This window comes from Felis catus, chromosome D2 (assembly GCF_018350175.1).
Source record: "Felis catus isolate Fca126 chromosome D2, F.catus_Fca126_mat1.0, whole genome shotgun sequence".
In the NCBI taxonomy this organism is placed as follows: Eukaryota; Metazoa; Chordata; class Mammalia; order Carnivora; family Felidae; genus Felis; species Felis catus.
The window spans coordinates 16,691,541-16,713,931 of NC_058378.1; the positions used below are offsets into that span (position 1 = coordinate 16,691,541).

At 45.6% G+C, this 22,391-nt stretch overlaps 1 protein-coding gene and 1 long non-coding RNA gene across 12 annotated transcripts in view; one reads left to right on the plus strand and one right to left on the minus strand.

The window, feature by feature from the left end:
• The window catches only part of DISC1 (DISC1 scaffold protein), a 369,472-nt gene that overhangs the window by 242,431 nt on the left and 104,650 nt on the right, over positions 1 to 22,391 (minus strand). For 9 of the 11 annotated variants that reach the window (XM_019813074.3, XM_045039941.1, XM_003993922.5 and 6 more), the window contains 2 exons: positions 15,397 to 15,526; positions 10,397 to 10,632 (listed from right to left, as the gene is read on the minus strand). In XM_019813074.3, coding sequence (XP_019668633.3) covers positions 10,397 to 10,632; positions 15,397 to 15,526 — 366 coding nt within the window. The remainder of the gene's footprint in view (positions 1 to 10,396; positions 10,633 to 15,396; positions 15,527 to 22,391) is intronic. The other 2 variants (XM_045039946.1, XR_006586906.1) reach the window with 1 other exon arrangement.
• LOC109492421 lies at positions 1,078 to 19,735 on the plus strand. The gene is made up of 4 exons (XR_002146269.3): positions 1,078 to 1,427; positions 16,298 to 16,408; positions 16,512 to 16,569; positions 19,197 to 19,735. It is a non-coding gene; the product is annotated as an uncharacterized LOC109492421 (long non-coding RNA).

Genomic DNA, 22,391 nt, shown 5'->3' on the forward strand with positions numbered 1-22,391 from the left:
ACATTTACCCTTGGGGAAGCCCTCGTGGTGCAGCGGAGAGGGTCTGTGCCCAGGGGCCCAAGCTCTGGCAACCTGTGGCCATCCTTACCACCTCTGGCACAGCACACAATTTCGGGCATGCTCAGTGGCAAGGACAGGAGCATGACAGCAGTGCCTGCTCACGTGACAGACACCCATATTCGTCCTGGGGACCTTGGGAAGAGTGAAGTCCAGAAAGATTTTTTTTTTTAATTTTTTTTTTTTACGTTTATTTATTTTTGAGACAGAGAGAGACAGAGCATGAACGGGGGAGGGGCAGAGAGAGAGGGAGACACAGAATCAGAAACAGGATCCAGGCTCTGAGCCATCAGCCCAGAGCCCGAAGCGGGGCTCGAACTCACGGACCGCGAGATAGTGACCTGGCTGAAGTCGGACGCTTAACCGACTGCGCCACCCAGGCGCCCCCAGAAAGATTTTTTAATAAACGGTTCATACAAACAACCATGACAGTATCAGCGTAAGAAAACAGTTTGAGTAATCTGACAGAAATCAAGCAAATGGCTTTTTAACCAGGGTAAAGTAAATATGTGTGATATTTCCCTCTCTGCCCCAAGCAAAAGAGATTAAGTGAAAGAAATGAAGAAAAACAAGCCACAGAAACACTCCAATATTCAGTCCTTTGATTCCTTCTCTGGATATGGATGGATCTCATTAGTGACTCGTCCTCTTACTGAGTCTTTCTCTGAATTCCCGGGATCCTGTGTCTCAGCTCTAACTGAAACACTACACTCTCCAGAGTTATTGTGGTAAAGTCCAACTTCCCCAACTAAGTCAGCAAACTGAGACGGAGATGTCGTATTTTGTAAGACTCTAAATTCTTTTTTTTTTTTTTTTTTTTAAACAACGTTTATTTATTTTTGGGACAGAGAGAGACACAGCATGAACGGGGGAGGGGCAGAGAGAGAGAGGGAGACACAGAATCGGAAACAGGCTCCAGGCTCCGAGCCATCAGCCCAGAGCCCGACGCGGGGCTCGAACCCACGGACCGCGAGATCGTGACCTGGCTGAAGTCGGACGCTTAACCGACTGCGCCACCCAGGCGCCCCATCTAAATTCTTAATAAAATGTATCTACGTAGCTTATGTAAGTACTCCTAAAGGGGACAGCAGAGAGAGAACGAGCAAGAGCGGGCAAGGATTTCCACCTTCTCGAAAAGACTTCCCGTGGTCAGTAGGGAGCTGATGCGAAGACAGGCAGCAGAGAAAACCAGCGCTAGCGCTGAATTCACTGGATTTGCAGAGCCTCGCGAATTTACTGATAGGAGTAAGACGGCACGGATGTGCGCACGCTCGTGCGCATGCGCTCCTCGCCCGCCACCCTTGCCAGTTCCCGCCCCCACTGGGAGAGTGCCTGATACCACAAGAGTCACAGCTTGCCTCTGAGGCCAGGTCCGTTAACAATCACATGTTTATTTCCAACTGATTAACCTGGTATTTGGCTTACCCAAATACTCCTAGTGTTAATTCAAGCAGATCGTTCAGTGCTTCTCAAACCATCTTACTCCAAATCAAAAGTGTAATTCATAGGCCAGAAGCATTTAGATTTGCAGGTATTTGTCTATCTGTAAGGGATTTTAGGCTGTCTAATGAAGAAGAAATGAGAGCGGGAGTCAAAAATATGAAAAGCCTTACATTCAGATCTTAAATACTCTGCTCTCTACCCCTTCCTCTTACACACAAGGAGAAAATAAATTACCAGCCTTTTGAAGACTGGTAACCAAGTGGGCTCCACATTTTCAACTTTTATCATAACCCAAAGGTATTTAAACATTCAAAAAGATTTCAATTCTGGGCTATAGAGCTTTTCTCCACCAAACTCCTGTGAGTCTAATCCTTAAAAACATTACAATGTGGTTCAAGGGGGAAATGAGGTTGCCTCTGGGTTTACTCTGTTAAGGGATTCAAAGGCAACTTCAGATTTCCATTTCAATCACCGTCCCCCTAATTCCAACTACTTAATAAGTGACGTCTCATTGCTTTTTTAAAGAACCACCCTGAACTGCTTGCATTTCCATTTAATATTAACATTGCAAAATGTGTGCTGTTTTCCTAAATTTATAAACATGTATACTTTCCATAACGATGAAGCTTGTCCAAAAGGTTGTACTTTCTGGTTTGGGTTTATGACGCTTTTCTGAGTCATCTTTAATTACCTGCTGTCTGTCGAAGAACAAGCATTCGCACAGTAAAGCCTGCAAAACAGTGTAAACCTTACATTTCTCTCAGGCTCTTTCAAAACCTGCTGACCAAGCAACAGATCTGTCAAATGCCTGAAACTAGAAAATATTATATATTTTATTTCCTAAAATGTTTCAATGGGTAAACTAAAGATACACACATTTTACTAAAGATTTCAAAAATAGATTGTTGATGAACGAAATGAATGAACATCAGGAAAAAAAATCCAGCTGCCTAAACAAGCGACTGAATAAAAAAAACAAACACCAATATCAATACAACTCAGAGAAAACTGAAGAAATTTGCCCAAAAGGATGTACAAAGTAGTCACGATAATGGCAGCCAAGACGAAGAGCTTAAGAAAAATGACCTTAATATATAAAGTGCAGGGTTTCTACAGAAACCTAGAGGCACTGTTTCGGGTTGTCCCAGCAGCCTAGGAATCAGCACAGAATGGGTTAATTAAATTAGTAATTAAATTAGTAGTTAAGAAGTGCTCTTAACTAACTAAACTGCCACGACCAATGAGCTGGCATTCCCAACCTGGGGCTATTCCCTACAGTCACTTGAAAAGGTTGTATCTGAGCAGAACAGAATTACCTTTCACTGGAAGTGCTTTCAACCTTCAGCTCAAGGTCTGAAGAACGGTCTAGGGGTGTGTTAAATTAACATCGAAGGGTCAGAATGGGGAACAGTAATGTGTAACCTACAAACAGGGAAACACTCTTGGGATATGTCAGGAATAAGAAAATCAGTAGAAAGGAATAGAAGATTTTAGGAGACACTCAAGTTACAAAGAAGTTAAGTACACAACAGTTCTCAAGGTGATCATCAGGGAAAATAAAACATTGAAATTGACCAGAAGAGAAACTTTTAAAATAGGCCACATGCATTCAAGTATGCCGAGAGATGGCTCACAATCACAATAATAGGAGAACTGGCTGCAATCACTTTAAAATGATTATCTCCCATCTTTAAGAATCCCTGGGGTTCTAGCTGAAAATAGTTACTCTGATCGCTAAATTACAGAAGAGGAATGGATAAGTCTACAAATTACAAGCCTCCCAAGAAGAACCACCTAAGTGACGACCGACACTGTAAATTCCTTGAAGGAAACAAGGCACAGAGATAGAAAATCATACTAAACTTAATCTAGCACAAAATGAAGTTTTTTAAAAAATATCTGTACGTAAGGGGAGATTCCTCCCCTGAAGTTCTCAAATACACTCAACAAACACAGAGTTTTTTGTCTTCTTGGAGTGAGTGGCCACTGCACCCACCCAGAGAGGTGGTAGTTTCTTTCAAACCCTTTCCTTCTTTTCCAACCCTTTCCTTCTCTTCCAAGTTGTGATGGGTATACTTTTCTCGTTGCATGTAATGATGACCTTCCAAAGGACACAGGAGTTGACGGCAGTGAGTTGCATTCCAAACTCTGAGCAGTAGCTACAATGTGGATTTGGGTTCTAGCCCGCGTCTAGTGACATGCTGGTCATTAGCACTGACTCGCTGAGAAAAGACAGAACTTGAACACCGTGCCCCACAGATGATCACAGTCTGCAGGGAACCTGGCAGGGGAACCCATCTGGGGGCCATTAGGAACAGAATTACTGTGTTTTACTGTGTTTTCAAACTGTTTGTCTTAGCTGATTTCACAAAATCTTAAAGTGCAAAAGTGTTCTAGATCCAGAAGGAACCTTCAACATTGGCTGGTTCAAACCTTCATTTTATAAACAAGACTTCCAGCGCCTGGAGGGCCAGGACTGGCTCCTTGCCCTCTCTGACCTGAAGCAGTTGGTTGCCTGTGTGCAGAGAGCTATTTGCTCTGATCCCTCTCAGGTGACACCAGGTGATCTGTGGGGCAGAGAGACAACCATCACCAGTCTGGAATGACATCTATTCTCTTTTTACTTGGACCCACGGACCCATGCCCTGGCTAGCCAGACTTCTCTCCATTGCCTGCCTGGGCACTGGGTTCAAAGCCCCAGTCTCTCCTGAGCTGTCAGTGTTAACCATCTCTCTCCCAGTCCCACTATATCAAAGGTTGGCCAAAGATGTCAGAACATTGCTGCTGTGTGAATTGGGACCCTCAGCAGCCTCATATGCAAAATGCGCATAAAACAAATATATTGTCCAATATATCTTATAGAGTCACAGTGAACAAAATTGGCATTCTGTAAACACTAGCAATGTTAAAATTAATGTGTGATGATGATTACAGGTCTAAGTAAGAAAGAAAGACATGATAAATATGAGATTTGTAAGGCACACCTACAGAGCAGTCCCAAACAGTGATGACACTGCTTTAGACACGCTGCTACAAGGACACATCAATCTTGATTTGCTACTGTGCCACCAACTCAATGCACCGGCTGTCTGGAAGAATACTGCCTGTCTCAGCAATTCCTGGGGAAAGCAAGGCATATGCTTTACAATAAAGAAAGAAAAGTCAGAATCTCCTGAACAGCAGTTCTAGCAACAACAGAGCCACCATTGCCAAAGGATTTCTTTTTTCTTTCTCTTTCTTCCTTTCTTTCTTTCTTGCTTGCTTGCTTGCTTGCTTGCTTGCTTTTTTTAGAGAGAGAACGGAAGAGAAGGGCAGAGGGGGGCAGAGAGACCGAATCTTAAGCAGGCTCTGTGCTCAGTGCAGAGCCCTACATGGGGCTCGATCCCATGACCCTGGGATCATGACCTGAGCTGAAATCAAAAGTCGGAAGCTCAACTGACTGAGCCACCCAGGTGCCCCTGCCGAATGATTTCTAATGGATTAGTTCCATACAGCCACTGCTTTTGACAGACCTATCAGGTGACGGACAGAGGCAGAGAAGGAAGAAAAACAAAAACTAGATGGAGAGACTGAAGAACGCAGCCACTCAAATGGAGAGAGGCTGGGAGACCTGAGGGGCTCTCCTGAAGCATCCGCGCTGCCCCACTTTGGGGCCACCTCACGCACCTCACCCAGCCACCTCCCTGTACACACTCTAGGGATCTACCATGCTCCTCCTGGAAGGGTGTGGGAGGCTGTTTTCCAATCCAGGCCTTGCTGTTCACTGTGTCTCCTCACTCTGGTAAGAAATGTATCTGAGGGGAAAGTGGGACTATTGATTTTTTTTTTTTTCCCAGTCGATTGTGAACCGCTGAATTTCACTATGTCAAGTCGGTCTTGAAAGGAACCGTGATATCGGCCTGGGCTGCTCACCGTGGACTGGGCAACAGGGATGTAACCCGGATGCCCGAGCTCCTGAACCGTCTGCCACCCTCACCAGAAAGCCCAGAGCGCTACATGACAGGGAGGAGGGAGCAGCCCCGGCTTGCCGCCCACGGCCCGTGCTGCCCAGTCATGCTGACTGAGGTCCCGGGTGCACCAAGGTCCAGCCAGCCGCCCTGCAACCAGGGGTTGAATTCGTTTCACAGTTTGTGCCAATGGTTTGTAAAACGATGTGACACATTTCTTCCAAATGCGCGAGAAACAATTCATCCATGAGCTTCCAGGACACATTTCACGTGAAGCATGAAAAATTCCAGGAGCTGAGGAATGAAGAACTCGACCACAGGCTAATAGGAGCCAGCCACGAGGATCTAAAGAATGTTAGGAAGCACCGTACGCAGCCCTCATGTCTATTGTCATCACTTGTGATTATTCCTACGTTGCTTTATAGTTGGCCACATGCTGCTGGCCAGGGTCAGAGCCCGACTCTTCCCTGGTGTGCAAGGCACACGGAACTACAAAGGCCGGGGGGCTGAGCTAATGGCACTGGAGAGAGATGAGCTATAAGTCGTGACCTTCCTCACTTTATGCCAAACAAACAGATGGAAACTCACACCCCACATACAGGGATGTGGCTCAAGGCAAACCCCAGAACCTGTCACATCCTTCCTCTCTGTGTCCCCATCCTTCTCCCCACCCACACCCCTCACATCCAATCCCATTACCGATAATGGAAGTGGAGTCAGTATGGGATGGAATGAGAAGGGACGGTTAATGTGGACAGAGAATCAAGCTCACTGGATAAAAGACATCCATCTAGACCTCTCCCAGTAAAGGAAATTTACAAGGGAAGACAAGGAGTATGTTTTAAGGGTTGGAATCCCGGGAATAAAGGAATTTCGGATGAACATATCTTTCCGGTGGCCCCTCTTCTTTATACATCCCTGCTCTGTCGGCTTCCACACTGTGGAGTCTCTGATTCCCAGGGCCTTAAAAATGTTCCTTGACCACTGAAGGAAAACCATTTTTCTTGGCTCTATCAAAAGGCAGCTAGGATACCTCTGAGAAGGCAGCTCTTCATTCCATCCTAAGATACTTGATCCAAAACGCAGACAGAAAATTCAGAGGGCCACTTTGACTTCCATTAGAATGTCCAAATAAAAGCCACTGGGTCTCTGGTCCCCAGCACACAACCTTCTACTTCCAGTCCTTCCCTGAAATCCTCCAGATGATTCCCAACAAGCAACGCTCAGAAACGATGGCGCCATGCAAGCACGCAGTCTCCACCAGTGATTTTCTCAGAAGTGCCGATTGCTATCCTAGTTCCTTTTCAAGCTGAATGTGTAGTTTATCCAGGAAAGAAGCATATCCTTCCCTTTGAACTTGCACATTACTGAGTTGAGTAAATCAGAAACAGCTTCTTCCTAGACAGCACCCTGGGTTGTGAGCTGGTCTCTATGAAAAATCTTCACCGGTGATGATGACAACAGCTGTGATGTTGAGTGGTCTGTTTCTCCAGATATTTGTAACAATACCAGTCGCTACACCTTGTCTTCGTAAGACTTCAAGATTGGCCTATTTCACAATTTGTCAGCATCTCCCCATCTGGCCTAAGAAGAAACTCTTCTCATAAAAAAACAAAGATGTTTGTCAACAAAGCTACTGATGCACGGAAGATCCATTCCTCTGGCTGGGGTTCCTATGAGATATGCCCGCCCCCCCCCCAACCCCACCCAAGTCAACATCTTCTAAAAGAAAACCAGTATCTCATAGGAAAAACTAAGTTAACAGGATCATGCACGATTAGTTAAAAATACTAGACCCAGCACTCTCTGATCTATGAAGCCATATGACTGCACGCTGGCTCCTTTCAACTTCTCCATTTCTGGGAGTCCATGCTGCAGCCCATCAGCTTGGAAAAGGTGTGACTTCCTTCTTAAATGGAAAGCCCACATAACAACAATGATTTTTCCAGTTAATATTTTTGGCCAGGAACAGCGTGAAGCCTCACCTCCCTAGTGTGGAAGAAAGGAAGCTGATGGGTCAAAACCTGTACCTACACACCCCAAACTGCCCTAAGGCAGGGAGGAGCCTGCCTGTACCTCTGAGTAAATAAAGGAGATGCCAAGGGTCATCCAGATTATGTGATGCCCCAGGGTGGTCACCCTGCAGCAACACAAAACTCCGCTCAGTGCCGGCAGTGCTCTGAGCTCCTGATGAACATCCCAGGCTGAGAACTTGGGCAGAGTAACAGGCTCTATAGAAATGAGAGGATCCAAGCTAGGGCCCCACTCTATCAGCCTGCTGTACCATGGGGATCCTTGTTTTACACGAAGAGAAACAACTTCCTGGGAGCTCTGGAAAGAGACTGTCTTTTATTGGTTCGGACGCCACGGCCGCTGTGGATGTATACAAGGTCTCTTAGCAGCTGCATCACCAGGAAAACTTCTGGAGTTTTTGCATCTTCGTCTGTAACGTGCCGACAAGGAGGGTGGCCCGCCTGCCAGACCGGGATGCTCTGATCACCACGAGTTAGTGTGTGAGAAAGCACGCCCTCTGCATCTCTGTACGGGCCCAGGACACACCCGCAAGGGTGCTGCCCATGAATTCAGCTCAGAACACAGAGGCTTTGTGCCACACTGCAGCGGATTCTAAGTTAAGCACACCCCAGCTCCGTCCCGCAAAGAGTCATCAGCTTCCGGGAGAGAAGAGAGGCGTATAAGAAACCTCTGTGCTGTTAAAAGCAAAAGGAGAAACAAGTAGGGCACATCTGGATGGCAGGACCAAAAAGGGATCATTTTAAGTCTCACATGTAAATATATGCATGTGTAAAGAGAATAGTAAATTCGCATGGATATTTCATCTTATGCATTACACATGATACATGCATATAATGTATAATACAATGCACCTGTTACTATGTGCATACGGATGATATATGACATACAAAGTATATACTATACATATTATATAGACTTGCACCTATGTATGTGTATGTATGTGTGTGTGTGTGTGTGTGTGTGTGGACACATAAAGATGTAGAATGACTTCCACAGGAAGCAGGAGTGGGAAAGAGCCTTACAGGCTGAGGCAACAGTATAAGGATACATATGAAGGTGCAGAGGGAGAGCATGTGGCATAGTCAGTGGTCAGTTTCCTTTAGTTGAAATTTGGCAACAATCCAAATCTCTTCTTCTTCTCCGTGGGCATGAGTTAGATTCTGAAGGGAAGTATTAGGGCTGGAAGGGGTCCTGAGCACCTCCCTAGAACAGCATCCGGGGCTGGCTTTTCTTGGCTGGATAGGATGTGATATGTGTATAAGAGGGGACCGTTATTCACTGAATAGTCTAAGACACATTGGGACAGGCAGTTTGAAGGCCTTCAGGAGCCTGAAATCCCATAATAAAAATGACAAGTGGAAGGGCACCTGGGTGGCCCAGTCAGTTGACCTTCCAACTTTGGCTCAGGTCATGATCTCACAGTTCATGAGTTCAAGGCCCACATCGGGCTCGCTGCTGTCAGCACAGAGTCTGCTTGGAATCCTCTGTTTCCCCTCTCTCTCTGCCCCTCCCCCACTCATGCTCTCTCTCCTTCTCTCTCAAAATTAAATAAATATTTAAAAAATAAGTTTTAAAAAATGACAAATGCCTGGGTGGCTCAGCCAGTTGAGTGTCTGACTCTTGATTTCAGCTCAGGTCATGATCCCAGGGTCATGGGATCAAGCCCCGTACCAGGCTCTGTGCTGAGCCTGGAGCCTGCTTAAGATTCTCTCTCTCTCTCTCTCTCTCTCTCTCTCTCCCCCTCTGCCCCCCTCCCCAGTTGCACTTTCTCTATATATATAAAAAAATAAAAAATGTTTAAAATATTTAGGAAAAAAAACCGATAAGCGGTAACCATAGTAAACTGCTATAAGAGCTTTATATGTGTTAGCAGCTGGTCCACATAACAGCCCTGTAACATAGGCGTTATTACTATCATCCCCTCCCCCAAATAATAAAGGATTCTAGCTGCCACGTGGCTGAGTGAGGATAATCAGATGGCGGAGTCCATGTTCTCAGCCACGACAGGCGGTTAGTTTTATGAAGCACTGTCTTCGGCAAACCAACGAAGCAGAACACGAATCGCCCCCCTTGCTCGACACCCACAGCACTTGCAGACCTCACTACCCAGCTGCATACTCATCCGGGCACTCCTCGGCTTTTTATCTAAAGCACGTGGATGTGCGAGTTCTGTCCTTCACCAAAATAGGAACATGACATTGAAGTATAAGACAGTGAAGTGCCTCTTGTGGGCACTGCACAATACAGAATACAGGCAAGATTCTCACTCCACAGGAAACAGATAGGAAACTCGGCTGAGAAGGAACAGACAGCAGCTTAAGTATCAATTTTGCCTCTTATTGGGACTTCCGGCAAATTGCTAACCTTGAACTTTGTTTTCTTCATCTATAAAGTAAACATGATAATAGAAGCAACTCATAAAGCTTAGCACAATGCCTGGCAAAGAGTAAGCGCTCAATAAATGCTAGCTATTATTAACAACCATGCATTCTTCCTAACGGAAACACTGTCATTGACTGAGCTTCCCCCTCTTAACGGCTCACCCCCCACCCTCAGGGAGAGTATAGTTCACCTCTCTTCAGATGATTGTCCTCAGCCAAGACTGGCATCAGAATCTCCCAACAGACCTCAAAGGGAGAGAAGATGCCCCTGGGGATAACTCAGTACACAGTAGAATGGGAAGGAATATGGGCATTTAGTAGGTTGGATTGCTGGCCAGGTTGTAAAATACCTCGAAATACTCAGGTCTGCCCCACACAATGAAGAATTCTCCTGTTCAAAATAATGATAGTGCTTCTGCTGAAAAACTACAGCCCTGCTCAGAAAATTCTTGTGTATGAGGGACAGCAGGCAGCATCAATCCCATAAACAGGTCAAGGAAGCGAGTGATCCGAAGTCAGTTAGGAAATCAATACCTCCTTACAGCGTCAGGTGGTTCTGCATGGAGGGGAATCTGGTTGGCTAAGGCCAGGGTGTCGTGCAAGGCCTTGCTGACCTCCTGCAGCTCGCCCAGGGACAGCCTGCCCACCAGGGCGGCCAGGTCGCAGCCCTGCCACGGGAGCAGCCGCTCTTGTTCTTCTATTTCCCTTCTCAGTTGCTCATCTTTTGCTTCCAGCACAGACATTCTTGCTTGGAGAGCTTCGATTTCTTTCTGTAGAAAGCGGAGAAACCAGATTTTATAAGTTAACCCTGCTCGTGGCAAACCGCTCTGCTGGTAATGAGTCCGTCAAATGAAAGTCAGCCATATGCATGAGAGCCGTGAAGCTCCCCTTCTGAGCCGGGCAGATTTTTGGAGGTTTGCTGAAGTGGAAAAATCACGCCAGCTTTGTATTTCTGATTAGTTGGCATAAGGAAAAACATTCTCTCCCAAGTATTAAATAACTATGGGGGGTGAGCCAGGAATTTGACTTGGAAGAACCAAGCAGATGACTTACTTCCTTTCGGGCAGAAGAGCTACAACACAGAGCAGCAAACGTCACGTGCTTGAGGTACCATGACAAGTTAGTGTGTAGAGAAAGATTAAAAATCACAATTTCCTGGGACGCCAAGGTGGCCCAGTCAGTTGAGCTTCCGACTTCGGCTCAGGTCGTGATCTCACGGTCCATGAGTTCAAGCCCCATGTTGGGCTCTGTGCTGACAGCTCAGAGCCTGGAGCCTGCTTCGGATTCTGTGTCTCCCTCTCTCTCTGTCCCTCCCCCACTCACGCTCTGTCTCTCTCTGTTTCTCAAAAATGAATAAATGTTAAAAAAAATCTTTTTTAAATCACAATTTCCTAAGTCTACAAGATTGAAAGAGCAAAGGGATGCTGCAGATAGTTTGATACAGTCTAAGGTTCATAAAAAATATTAAGTAAATTTAATTTCCACTAATATAGCAAACCAAAATCCAAAGAATCTATAGAGTATCATCCACTCTTGAGGTCAAAGAAGAAAACAAGCAGCAGGCAACTGAACACACATCGTGTGCACGGTGTTAGAGCACATAATCATCTCACAGCGCACGGTGTTCTGAATTTAAAATGAGGCTCTTTCCGTCACCACCCTCCCATGATGTGTGCATGGGTTTCTGGCTGATAAGAGCAGAGCGCTAATCCTGGGTGCCTCCCCAGCTCTTATCCACGTGGTCTTAAACCCAAGGTACAGATCACCTACAACTGCAACCTCCTGACCCCACTTCCAGTAGGGGGTGGGGGATGGACTCTGAGGCTGAGCTGAAGATCCACCCCTAAGACACGCCAAGAAGAAGACAATGTGTGTCTCCATTGGTCCAACACTACAGTATTATTGCCATTGTTTCCCAGTTAAACTCCCCAACTCCGCCTCTGCCCAAACCCTGTTCCTTTCTTTCTTTCTTCTTTTTAAACTGTGGTAAATACATGTAACATAGAATTCACCACCTTAATCATCTCGTTAAGATTTTTTTTTGAAGTTTATTTTTTTTTATTTTTTTTTTCAACGTTTATTTATTTTTGGGACAGAGAGAGACAGAGCATGAATGGGGGGAGGGCAGAGAGAGAGGGAGACACAGAATCGGAAACAGGCTCCAGGCTCTGAGCCATCAGCCCAGAGCCCGATGCGGGGCTCGAACTCACAGACCGCAAGATCGTGACCTGGCTGAAGTCGGACGCTTAACCGACTGCGCCACCCAGGCGCCCCAGTTTATTTATTTATTTTGAGGGAGAGAGTGGGGGAGAGACAGGGTGAGTAGGGGAGGGGCAGAGAGAGAGGGAGAAAGAGAATCCCAAGCAGGCTCTGCACTGTCCACATGGAGCCCAGTGCAGGGCTCGAACCCACAAAACCGTGAGATCATGACCTGAGCCAAAATTCCAGGCACCCCATCTTAACCACTTTTAATGCCAGTTCCGTGGTGCTGAGTACATTCACACTGCTCTGCGACGACTGCCGCTGTCTGTCTAAGAACTCGTTTCATCTCATAAACCAGAACTCTGTCCCCATTAAACTCCAGCTCCCCATTACCCTGCCTTCCCCCAACCCTTGGCAACCACCCTTCTACTTTCTGTGTCTATGAATCTCTAGAAACCTCATAGAAGTAGAATCAGAGTATTTGTCCTTTTGCTTCTTTCGCTTAGCATCATGTCCTCAAGGTTCATCCAAGTTGCACCATGTGTCAGAATTTCCTTCCTTTTTAAGTCTGTACAATAGTCCATTGTGTGGATGTACCACATTTGATTTATCCACTCACCTACAGAGGGACACCTTTTGGCTATCGTGAATAACGCTGCTATGGACATCTCTTTGAGGCCCTGATTTCAATTCCTTTGGGCATCTACCCAGAAGTAGAATTGCTTCATTGTGTGGTAATTCTATTTTTTTTTTTTTTGATGTTTATTTATTTATTTTGAGAAAGAGCACCAGCAGGGAAGAGGCACACAAAGAGGGGGGTGGGGGGGAGAGAGGATCCCAAGCAGGCTCCAGGCTCAGTGTGGAGACCTATGTGGGGCTCCATCCCCTGACCACAGCATCACGACCTGAGCAGATATCAAGAGTCAAACACTCAAAAGACTGAGCCACCCAGGTGCCACAGTAATTCTATTTTTAATGCTCTGAGGACTCACTGTGCTTTTTCACAGTGGCCCTATGCCCTATTCTTTGTTTTTTAATTTATTTTTTAAAATTTGCATCCAAGTTAGTTAGCATATAGTGCAATAATGATTTCAGGAGTAGAATCCGGTGATTCATCCCCTACATATAACACCCAGTGCTCACCCCAGCAAGTGTCCTCCTTAATGCCCATCACCCATTTAGCCCATCTCCGTATCCAAAACCCCTCCAGTAACCCTCAGTTCTCTGTATTTAGGAGTCTCTTATGTTTTGCCCCCTCCCTGTTTTTATATTATTTTTCCCTCCCTTCCCCTATCTTCATCTGGTTTGTATCTTAAATTCCATGAGTGAAGTCATATGATATTTGTCTTTCTTTGACTAATTTCACTTAGCATAATACACTCCAATTCCATCCATGCTGTTGAAAATGGCAAGATTTCTTTTTTTTTGACTGCCGAGTAATACTCCATTGTGTGTGTGTACACACACACACACACACACACACACACACACCACATCTTCTTTATCCATTCATCCATCGATTGACACATAGGCTCTTTCCATACTTGGGTTACTGTTGATAGTGCTCCTATAACCATTGGGGTGCATGTGCCCCTTAGAAATAGCACACCTGTATCCCTTGGGTAAGTACCTAGTAGAGCAGTTGCTGGGTTGTAGGGTAGTTCTATCTTTAATTTTTTGAGGAACCCCCATACTTTTTTCCAGAATGGCTTCACCAGTTTGCATTCCCATCAGCAGTGCAAACGGCCCACACCCTATTCTTAACACAGAAGTCAAAGTGATTCTTTAAAATGGGATCAGATTATGTCACTTCACTGCTTAGAACCCTCCAACGGCTCCACATTCCAGTCAGAGAGAAGCTCAAGTGATTACAAAGGTGTGCAAGGCCCTGCAAGATCCCTTTTCTCCCTGACCTTCTCCTCCACCATTCTATCCTAGCCTGGCCTCCTGGCTGCCCTTTGCATACAGGAGGCATATCCACACTGCAGGCTTCACATGGCTGTTCCCTCTGCTTTAATCTCACTGTTCAATGAGTTGACCTGAGCCTACGCATGATAGCTCTTACCACCCTACAACAGGGTAAGTAGATAATTTAGGTATTTATTATGTTTGCCATTTCTTATGTATCTCCCCACGCCCACCCCTACTAGAACATCAACTTCACCCTAAGCATTCAATCCTAAGCATTTCAAACAGTATCTGAGGCATTCAAATACCTGCTGAATGAATATCCACCTCTCCCCCAGAGTTCTGCCAAGAACATTCCCTTCAAACACTAAGTATCCTGAGCTAAAATTATTTTCTGGACACTCTGACATCAGCAGGAATTATGTAGACCGTTAACTGATACATATTCTTCAAAACCAAAAACAAGATTTCACATTTTCACCCGAACTTTTGTGGTAATGCTCATTGAATATATAAGCATTCAGTTTATTGGAGAATATTTTCAAATTGTGACGACTTTGGCTTCCCTTTGCCACCTTGCTATTTTGGGGATCTGGGTGGGCAAACTCAGATAACAAGAATACCCTGCATGAGGGAGTGGGGATGGGAGGAGGGCGGTCCAGTAACTTGTCCAAGCCCCATAAACTGATCTAAATTCATTCTGTTATTTAGAGCCTAAACCAAGATTAACTCTCAGGTATTAAAGACCCATGCTCCTTCTGGAAGTCCAGATGCCTTCAATGGATGCTTCCTTCTTGTTCCCCATTCCTGCCTCAAAGCCTCCAGGTTCCAGCAGGTGTAGACCCAGCTTTAAGGTGGGGATAGAGGAGCTTTCAACCTCCTGATTGCCTCTTGCCTTTAAGTCAGTGCTGCTCCAAGACTTCTAGCCCCTGGCCAACTGCTCTGGGCCAACCTGGACATGCAATGCCCGCCAGCTTTTCCCAGACATGCCAGCCTGCCCAGTCCCTACTTACAACTCTGCCCTCTAACAGCTATTCCTTACAGTCCTAACTGGATACGATTTTCCATAAAGGATTTTCATAGCACGGATTTCTTCCTGCTTTTCAAAAGAACCTCGTAAAGGTCAAAATGATAAGAGGTGACAAATTGGCCTGGCAGACAAGGAAAGCGTATTCAAAAGGTAATGAGGAATATCGAAAACAGGCACAAACACCACTGAGCTTTCAAACCCCTAGTAGGTAATGAGATTCCTACAAGCCCTCCAGCCATCTCCACCCATCTCTCCCTTTTGTACTTCACGGGTGGACGGCCAAAGCTCTAATTGCTACATTCAAGCAAAGCAAAGATCCGCCCTGCCCCGTGTGGCTTAAATGGGTAAGAAAAATGCTGGCCTATTTCCTGAAGATTCTTCTTCACCTGCTTACCTGCAGCTGCTGCTTTTCCTGAAGAAGCCAGTCTCGTCTGGTGATGGACACACGCAGGGCGTCCTGGGCAGTGGGTTCGAACCGCTTTGGCTCCATTCTGAGCAGGGCTTGGGCGCCGTCACTGCTGGCCCTTAAAGTAAAACATGCATATTGGTACAGAGGTAGAGAAGCTGAAATCCCCAGATCTACAAAATGTTGAGAGAAAGAAATTTCAGGGGCACCTGGGTGGCTCAGTCAGTTGAGCGTCCGACTCTTGATTTCGGCTCAGGTCATGATCCCAAGGTCGTGGGATCGAGCCCTGCGTCGGGCTCTGCGCTCAGGGTGTAGCCTGCTTAGGATTCTCTCTCTCTCGCTCTCTCTCTCTCCCCACCCCACCTCCCCTGCTCATGCTCTCTCTTTCTCTCACTCTAAAATTAAAAAAAAAAAAAAAAAGAGAGAGAGAGAAATTTCACCAAGTGGCCACCAGCTGTTCTCACACTTAGGCAGGTCATAGGGATGAGGTCCCTAATGTAAGTTTCTGTTTTAATTACAATCTGTTGGGGCTTTTGCTTTTTCACCCATAGCCAGACTGTTTTACACCTGCATCGTCCAGTACCATGGCCCCTAGTCCCGTGTGCTATGTGCTGAAATTGTAAAATACGCCCCCAGATATTTTTGTTTTTTAATTAGGCTCCATGTCCAACATGGGGCTCAAACTCAAGACCTTGACAAGATCAAGAGTTGCAGGCTCTACCGACTGAACCAGACAGGCGCCCCCACGCCAGATTTTAAAGACTTAAAGAGGGCAAAAATATCTCAATATTTTTTGTGCGTTACAGGTTGGAATGCTAATATTTTCAATGTATTGGGTTGCATGAAATATTTTGTAAAATTAATTTCACCTGTTTCTTCTTCTATTTAGTGTGGCTACTGGATAACCTGAAATCGTGCCTGTGGTTTGCATTATGTTTTATTGGACAGCACTGACTTGATCGTCCAGAGCCAAATTCCAGGCTGTGGAGATTAAGAAGAGGTATGACTGGTTTGCAGATGCCTGGGTCAGAGCTTCTCAAAAAGGTTTGCTAAAAGACTGTCAAAACCCACTTAAAATCTGGCTCCGTGTCTTTTTCCTGCAGGAGTTGACACATTTGGTCAAAGCTGGGGGAAATGCAGCATAGGCTTGAGCTCATGCTGGTGAGTTGCATTTGTAAGGGTCTTGCGGGCATTTGTCCTTAAAGGATGACAAATTCGTCCTTAAAGTATTCAATTTCTGGCTCAATGCAGTTGGACAGAAAAATATATATATACCCTAAGTGAAAACCCATGTCAACCATTCAAGGAGGCTACTGTCTAGGAAAACACCACCAACTACAATTAAAAGGCAAACAACAAGCTGGGGAAAATATTGCCAGTCAGGAATCAGAAAAGGGAAAACTATTGCTAATTTCAAGAGTTCTATCAAACCAAGAAGAATAAAGACTAACACGTCGATCAGAAATTCAAACAAAGGAATTACAAAGAGTCAAGGAAAATGTTTACCATCAAGAATACTTTTCAGTGCAAATTCACACAACATAAAATATCATTTTTCACCTAACTGGCAAAGGTTTCCAGGAACCATGATTGTTTGGTGAGGGAAGGGAATAAGAATTTAGCATAAAATATAATATAACTTGGATCCTATATTCCCACTCCTAAGAATTCATCATATGTAAATGATCACAGATGTGCACAAAGATTGACTGCAAAAATACATTTTTAATAGCCCAAAACTGAACACACACAATTGTACCCCAAATGAGGACCACAGCAGTCAACAACAGCAGTCACTCTATGCAGCCACTAAAATTAGGTCACCAAAGAAGATATAACCCCATGGAAAACGATCACTTTTTTCAAAGCAGCTATTATGGTAATATGTATACTATGAAACAACTATTGTAAGGAAAAAAAACACATGTATATAGAAGATAAGGAAAATATCCACCAAAATGTTACCAGCTCTCACCTCTGAGTGGTGGAATTTCTTCTTTTGGCCAATCTTTGATTTTCTAAGTTTTCTCTAGTATGTTATTTTTAACACCATAATGGAAATGTTTTCTACCACATACACTAAGTAGCTACACTGTTTACTTAAATATTTTAACATAGCCAACCTGTCTGTTGTAGCCCTTGGACAAAACAGACATGTCTGTGTTTGAAATCAATCACATTTCATACATTAATGATCAAGGGTGTCATCCCCTGTGGGAAAGCAGGTATCCATACCTTCAGACAGTCAAAGGCATAAAGTACACCTGTCCCCTCCCTCGGGATCTCCTTCCAGAGAGCTGTACCTAGCCTGCACATGCATACCGACTTCAGGATTCAGCAAGTAGGAGCACAAAGCTGCATGTTCTCATCTGTGCATGCACACAGGGTCTCAGTCCCTCCACATTTCTCAGAAAGAAAACAACTCATTGTTCTTAGATTCCATTTATGAATGGAATTACATGGTATTTGTCTTTCTTAGTCTAGTTTATTTCCCTTATTTCACTTAGCATAATACCCTCTAGGTCCATCCATTGTCCCAAATGGCACAGTGTCGTTCTTTTTTATGGCTGTATAATATTCCACCATGTATATGCACATGCGCATGTGCCACGTTTTCCTTATCCATTTGTCTCCTGATGGACTCTGAGGTTGCTTCCATGTCTTAGCCACTGTAAATAATGCTGCAATAAACAGAGGGATGCATGTATCTTTTTAAATTAGTATTTTCATCTTCTCTGGGTAAATATTCAATGAATAGACAAAAACCAGAATACGACCTATGAATACAGAGAACAAACTGATGGTTGCCAGAACGTTGGGAGTGGGGGGTTGGGTGAAATGGGTGATAAGGAGATACAGGCTTCCAGTTCCGGAATGAGTAAGTCACCAGAATAAAAGGCACAGCCTAAGGAACAGAGTCAATGATATTGTCACAGCCATGGAACAAGACACATGGTAGCTACACTTCTGGTGAACACAGCATACAGTATAAACTTGTCAAATCACTAAGTTGCATACCTGAACTAATGTAACAGTGTGTGACAGCTATATTCAAAAAGGAAGGAAGGAAGGAAGGAAGGGGAAGGGGAGGGAGGAAGGAAGGAAGAGGAAGGAAGGAAGGAAGGAAGGAAGGAAGGAAGGAAGGAGAAGGGGGAGGGAGGAAGGAAGGAAGGAAGAGGAAGGGGGGAGGGAGGAAGGAAGAAAGGAAGGGAGGAAGGAAGGAAGGAAGGAAGGAAGGAAGGAAGGAAGGAAGAGGAAGGGGGGAGGGAGGAAGGAAGGAAGGAAGGAAGGAAGGAAGGAAGGAAGGAAGAGGAAGGGGGGAGGGAAGAAGGAAGAAAGGAAGGGAGGAAGGAAGGAAGAAAGGAAGGAAGGAAGGAAGAGGAAGGGGGAAGAAGGAAGGAAGGAAGGAAGGAAGGAAGGAAGGAAGGAAGGGGAAGGGGGGAGGGAGGAAGGAAGAAAGGAAGGGAGGAAGGAAGGAAGAAAGGAAGGAAGGAAGAGGAAGGGGGGAAGGAGGAAGGAAGGAAGGAAGGAAGGAAGGAAGGAAGGAAGAGGAAGGGGGGAGGGAGGAGGAAGAAAGGAAGGGAGGAATGAAGAAAGAAAGGAAGGAAGGGGGGAGGAAGGAAGGAAGGAAGGAAGGAAGGAAGGAAGGAAGGAAGGAGAGAGGGAGGAAGGAAGGACGAAAGGAAGGCGGGGGGGGGAGGAGAAAATGAGTAACTGATCCTAACGTGTTTGTTCTTTGTTCATCTCCTTTCACTCTTACCCCATTTCGTTCAAACATCCTGAAAAAGCAAACGCCATCAAGCTCACCCACTATGTGCCATGGACTGTGCTGGGTGCTAGGGACCCAGCAGTAAAGAAGACTTGGTTCCTGCCCAGAGCAGGGGAGACACACACCGGAAGGAAAATATAAGGCAACGGACAAATGCTCAACCCAGGTCTCAAGCTTATTACTCTAGGAGTTGAAAGGTGGAAGTGAGTCTCCCACTTCCTCAATCTTAACGTGGCATTTACAAATGAGGGAGCCAACCAAGCACTGCAGCCCTGATATTTTTGGAAACAATGGTAGAAAATAAGTCACCTCAGCTTTTCTAAGTTGTGAAACAGAAGCTACAGAAAAGGGAACCCTCCTCGTATTCCTGGGCCTGACACAGATTCACATTCTCTGAATAATCTCAAAAACTGCTTATTGTAACAGACCACGCAATTTAGAAATTTATTTTAAGACCTGTTACTCTCTGATTCATGTGCTTGAAGGCAAATTACAGGAGTCGTTGTAATAAAAATGCTTAGGCTGATCATAATAAAACAAACTAGCATGAGTTGAGAAGTTTCTGTGCACCAGACACTATCATTTTTGTCACACTCACTTCTCCTTACAGACCTAAGAGGAAGTATTTATTATTAGAGTTTTGCCACTGAGGAAGCAGGTGTCAGGGGCATTCAGTGACTTGCTCTCGGTCACAATGAGAACAAACAGCAGAGTCCAGGGGTCAGGGGTGCATCCGGCTGATCCCCCCCTTCCCAGTCCTTTCCTGGACAACCTGATGCCGTTTAGGCTCTCGGCAAGATTATAAACTTCTGTTTCCTCCTGGCTTCTTCTAATCACACGCCACCCACACCCACAGATTAAGTCCCCTTGCTTGCTCCCCAGCAGGCCCAGCTGAGAATGAAAGGGAGGGCTCAGCACGGGGAGGGAGGTGAGCTTTGAGCCCTAGTTCTGCCTTTTTCTAGCCGCGAGTCCTTGGATTCATTAAAGCTCTCTGAACCTCACCTTCCTCGTTTTTAAAATGAGGAAGGGGGGCGCCTGGGTGGCGCAGTCGGTTAAGCGTCCGACTTCAGCCAGGTCACGATCTCACGGTCCGTGAGTTTGAGCCCCGCGTCAGGCTCTGGGCTGACAGCTCAGAGCCTGGAGCCTATTTCCGATTCTGTGTCTCCCTCTCTCTCTGCCCATCCCCCGTTCATGCTCTGTCTCTCTCTGTCCCAAAAATAAATAAAAACGTTGAAAAAAAAAATTTTAAATGAGGAAGGTGGTGAGGATGATGATGCCTTCCCTATATGGCTGATTACGAGGGTCCTAATCAGTTTATTCAACAAATGAACGCCGTGCACCTACTGGGTGCAGGCCCCACCCTCGCACCAGGTAGGAAGAAGGAGGCAGAACCCCTCAGCCCTCAGAGAGCTTTGCTGTTTGCCGTCCCTCGTGTGTGGTGTTTGCATCCGGAAAATGACCTCTGGATGCATCTCCAGTGGGCACACGGTCCTACACAGTGAAGATTACAGATGAAATGTCCCCGAGGATCTTTACACGTATCAGAAGAGGAAGTCTCTGGAACAAAACCATCACCAACTACTGACGTCCGTGGGAATGGGACGTGCTTCCCCCTCTGGGCTCCAGAGTCTTGGCCTGTCTCGCAGCCACGTGCTCCAGACTGACAGCCTCAGGAGGGGAAAGAACTCACCTCATCTTGTGCTCTGCACTGAGTAGGGGCTTAGCAAATATCTGTTCAATGATCTCATGAGTCCGTGGCCTTAGGAAATCCAGAAGTCGTTTATATTCAGCTTTCTATTTCATTGGATCATTTCTTTGCACTAATTTATTTCCCAATTTGCTCTGCTTATGCAAATATTAAGAGTTTCCTGAATTTCCTAAATAGATACCATCTGGGTCGGGCTGGGAGTTATTGAAGGAAATCAACATAGAATTGAAAATTAGCTACAGAGGCGCTACAGGTGGGTAACTGGGAATTCTCCATATTATTGTTAATCACATTCATTACTAAAGCCATAAGAAAAGCCCCTGTGATTAACCAAAACTCATCTCCCTGTCTCGCACTCTTTGACTCTGAGTATAGAAAGCCATCCATAGATGGCTGAGTGGCGGCCCCAGGACACGCTGTGGCTCAGTAATGAAGCCAGGGACAGGTGTCTGTTGTTCAGATGTTCAGTCCTCTGAGCCAGGCTCCCTCTTCCTTCTACCGTGTTGTTCCCTTTATATTTAATAATTCTCAATGTGTAATCCCTAATGTCAGTGCAAATTAGCATTGCTGCCATAAACTAATCAGTATGTAAAATGAGCAAGTCCCTGAGGGGCAAGAATTAAAAACACGAGGGTTGGAATGTTAGAACAGCCCTGGGTGCCAACAGGGACTCGGGGTCTCTAAGACCCTACCCTCCGCCGCCGGGTTTCAAACAGGCCCCCATCTGGGGCTGCCCAGTGCTGGAAAAATCCTGGCCTTTCTCCTTGTGTCTTTTCCACTAGCCAGTTAAAGGATAAACCCATTTGGAAAATAAGGCCCTACGCCACTGAAAGCAGTAAGAACATTTCTCTTCCCAGCGACCCCACGCACCATGTGGCTTTTGTGAGTGTGTAGTTCAACAGTACTGAGGAAGGAATGAACCCTCTGGGGGTTGACGCCTCTGGAATCACGTGGTTAAGTGTGTGCCTGAGATGAACACACATCACTAGCTCCTCCCTAGCCAGCACCTGAGGCCCCAGAGCTCTCCCGCACCCTCCTTTTGCTCTGATGGTTGCCTTCAGAAGTACGTAGAGTGAGAATGTTACAGGGCAGGAGAGAGGCCAGACAATGCACCTGCTAGGACATCCCATGCCAGAAGGGCTCACGGCAATGGCTATGGTTTACAGAGCTGTGTATATAACACAGAAGGTCCCTTTCCCCGATAGAAATGTGTCTTCACGGTGCTAAAAATATTGCTGTTTTGCGCCACTTCTGGAATCAAAGAATTTTAGTCAAGGAAGAAACCAACATTTACCAAGGCCAGTGCTCTCATTATTACAGTTGGGAAAACCTCAGTTCAGATGACTATTTCTTACAGCCCCTCTGAATACCTTTGCTCATTGCTGTCCCCCATGGATGACCATTCTAACAAATTCATGTCATGTGACTTCCATGTTTCCATCCCTCCCTCTTTGGGAAGATGGTGAGAAAGAAGTGGTTTGCGCCAGCCATATAATCACTGAAGTG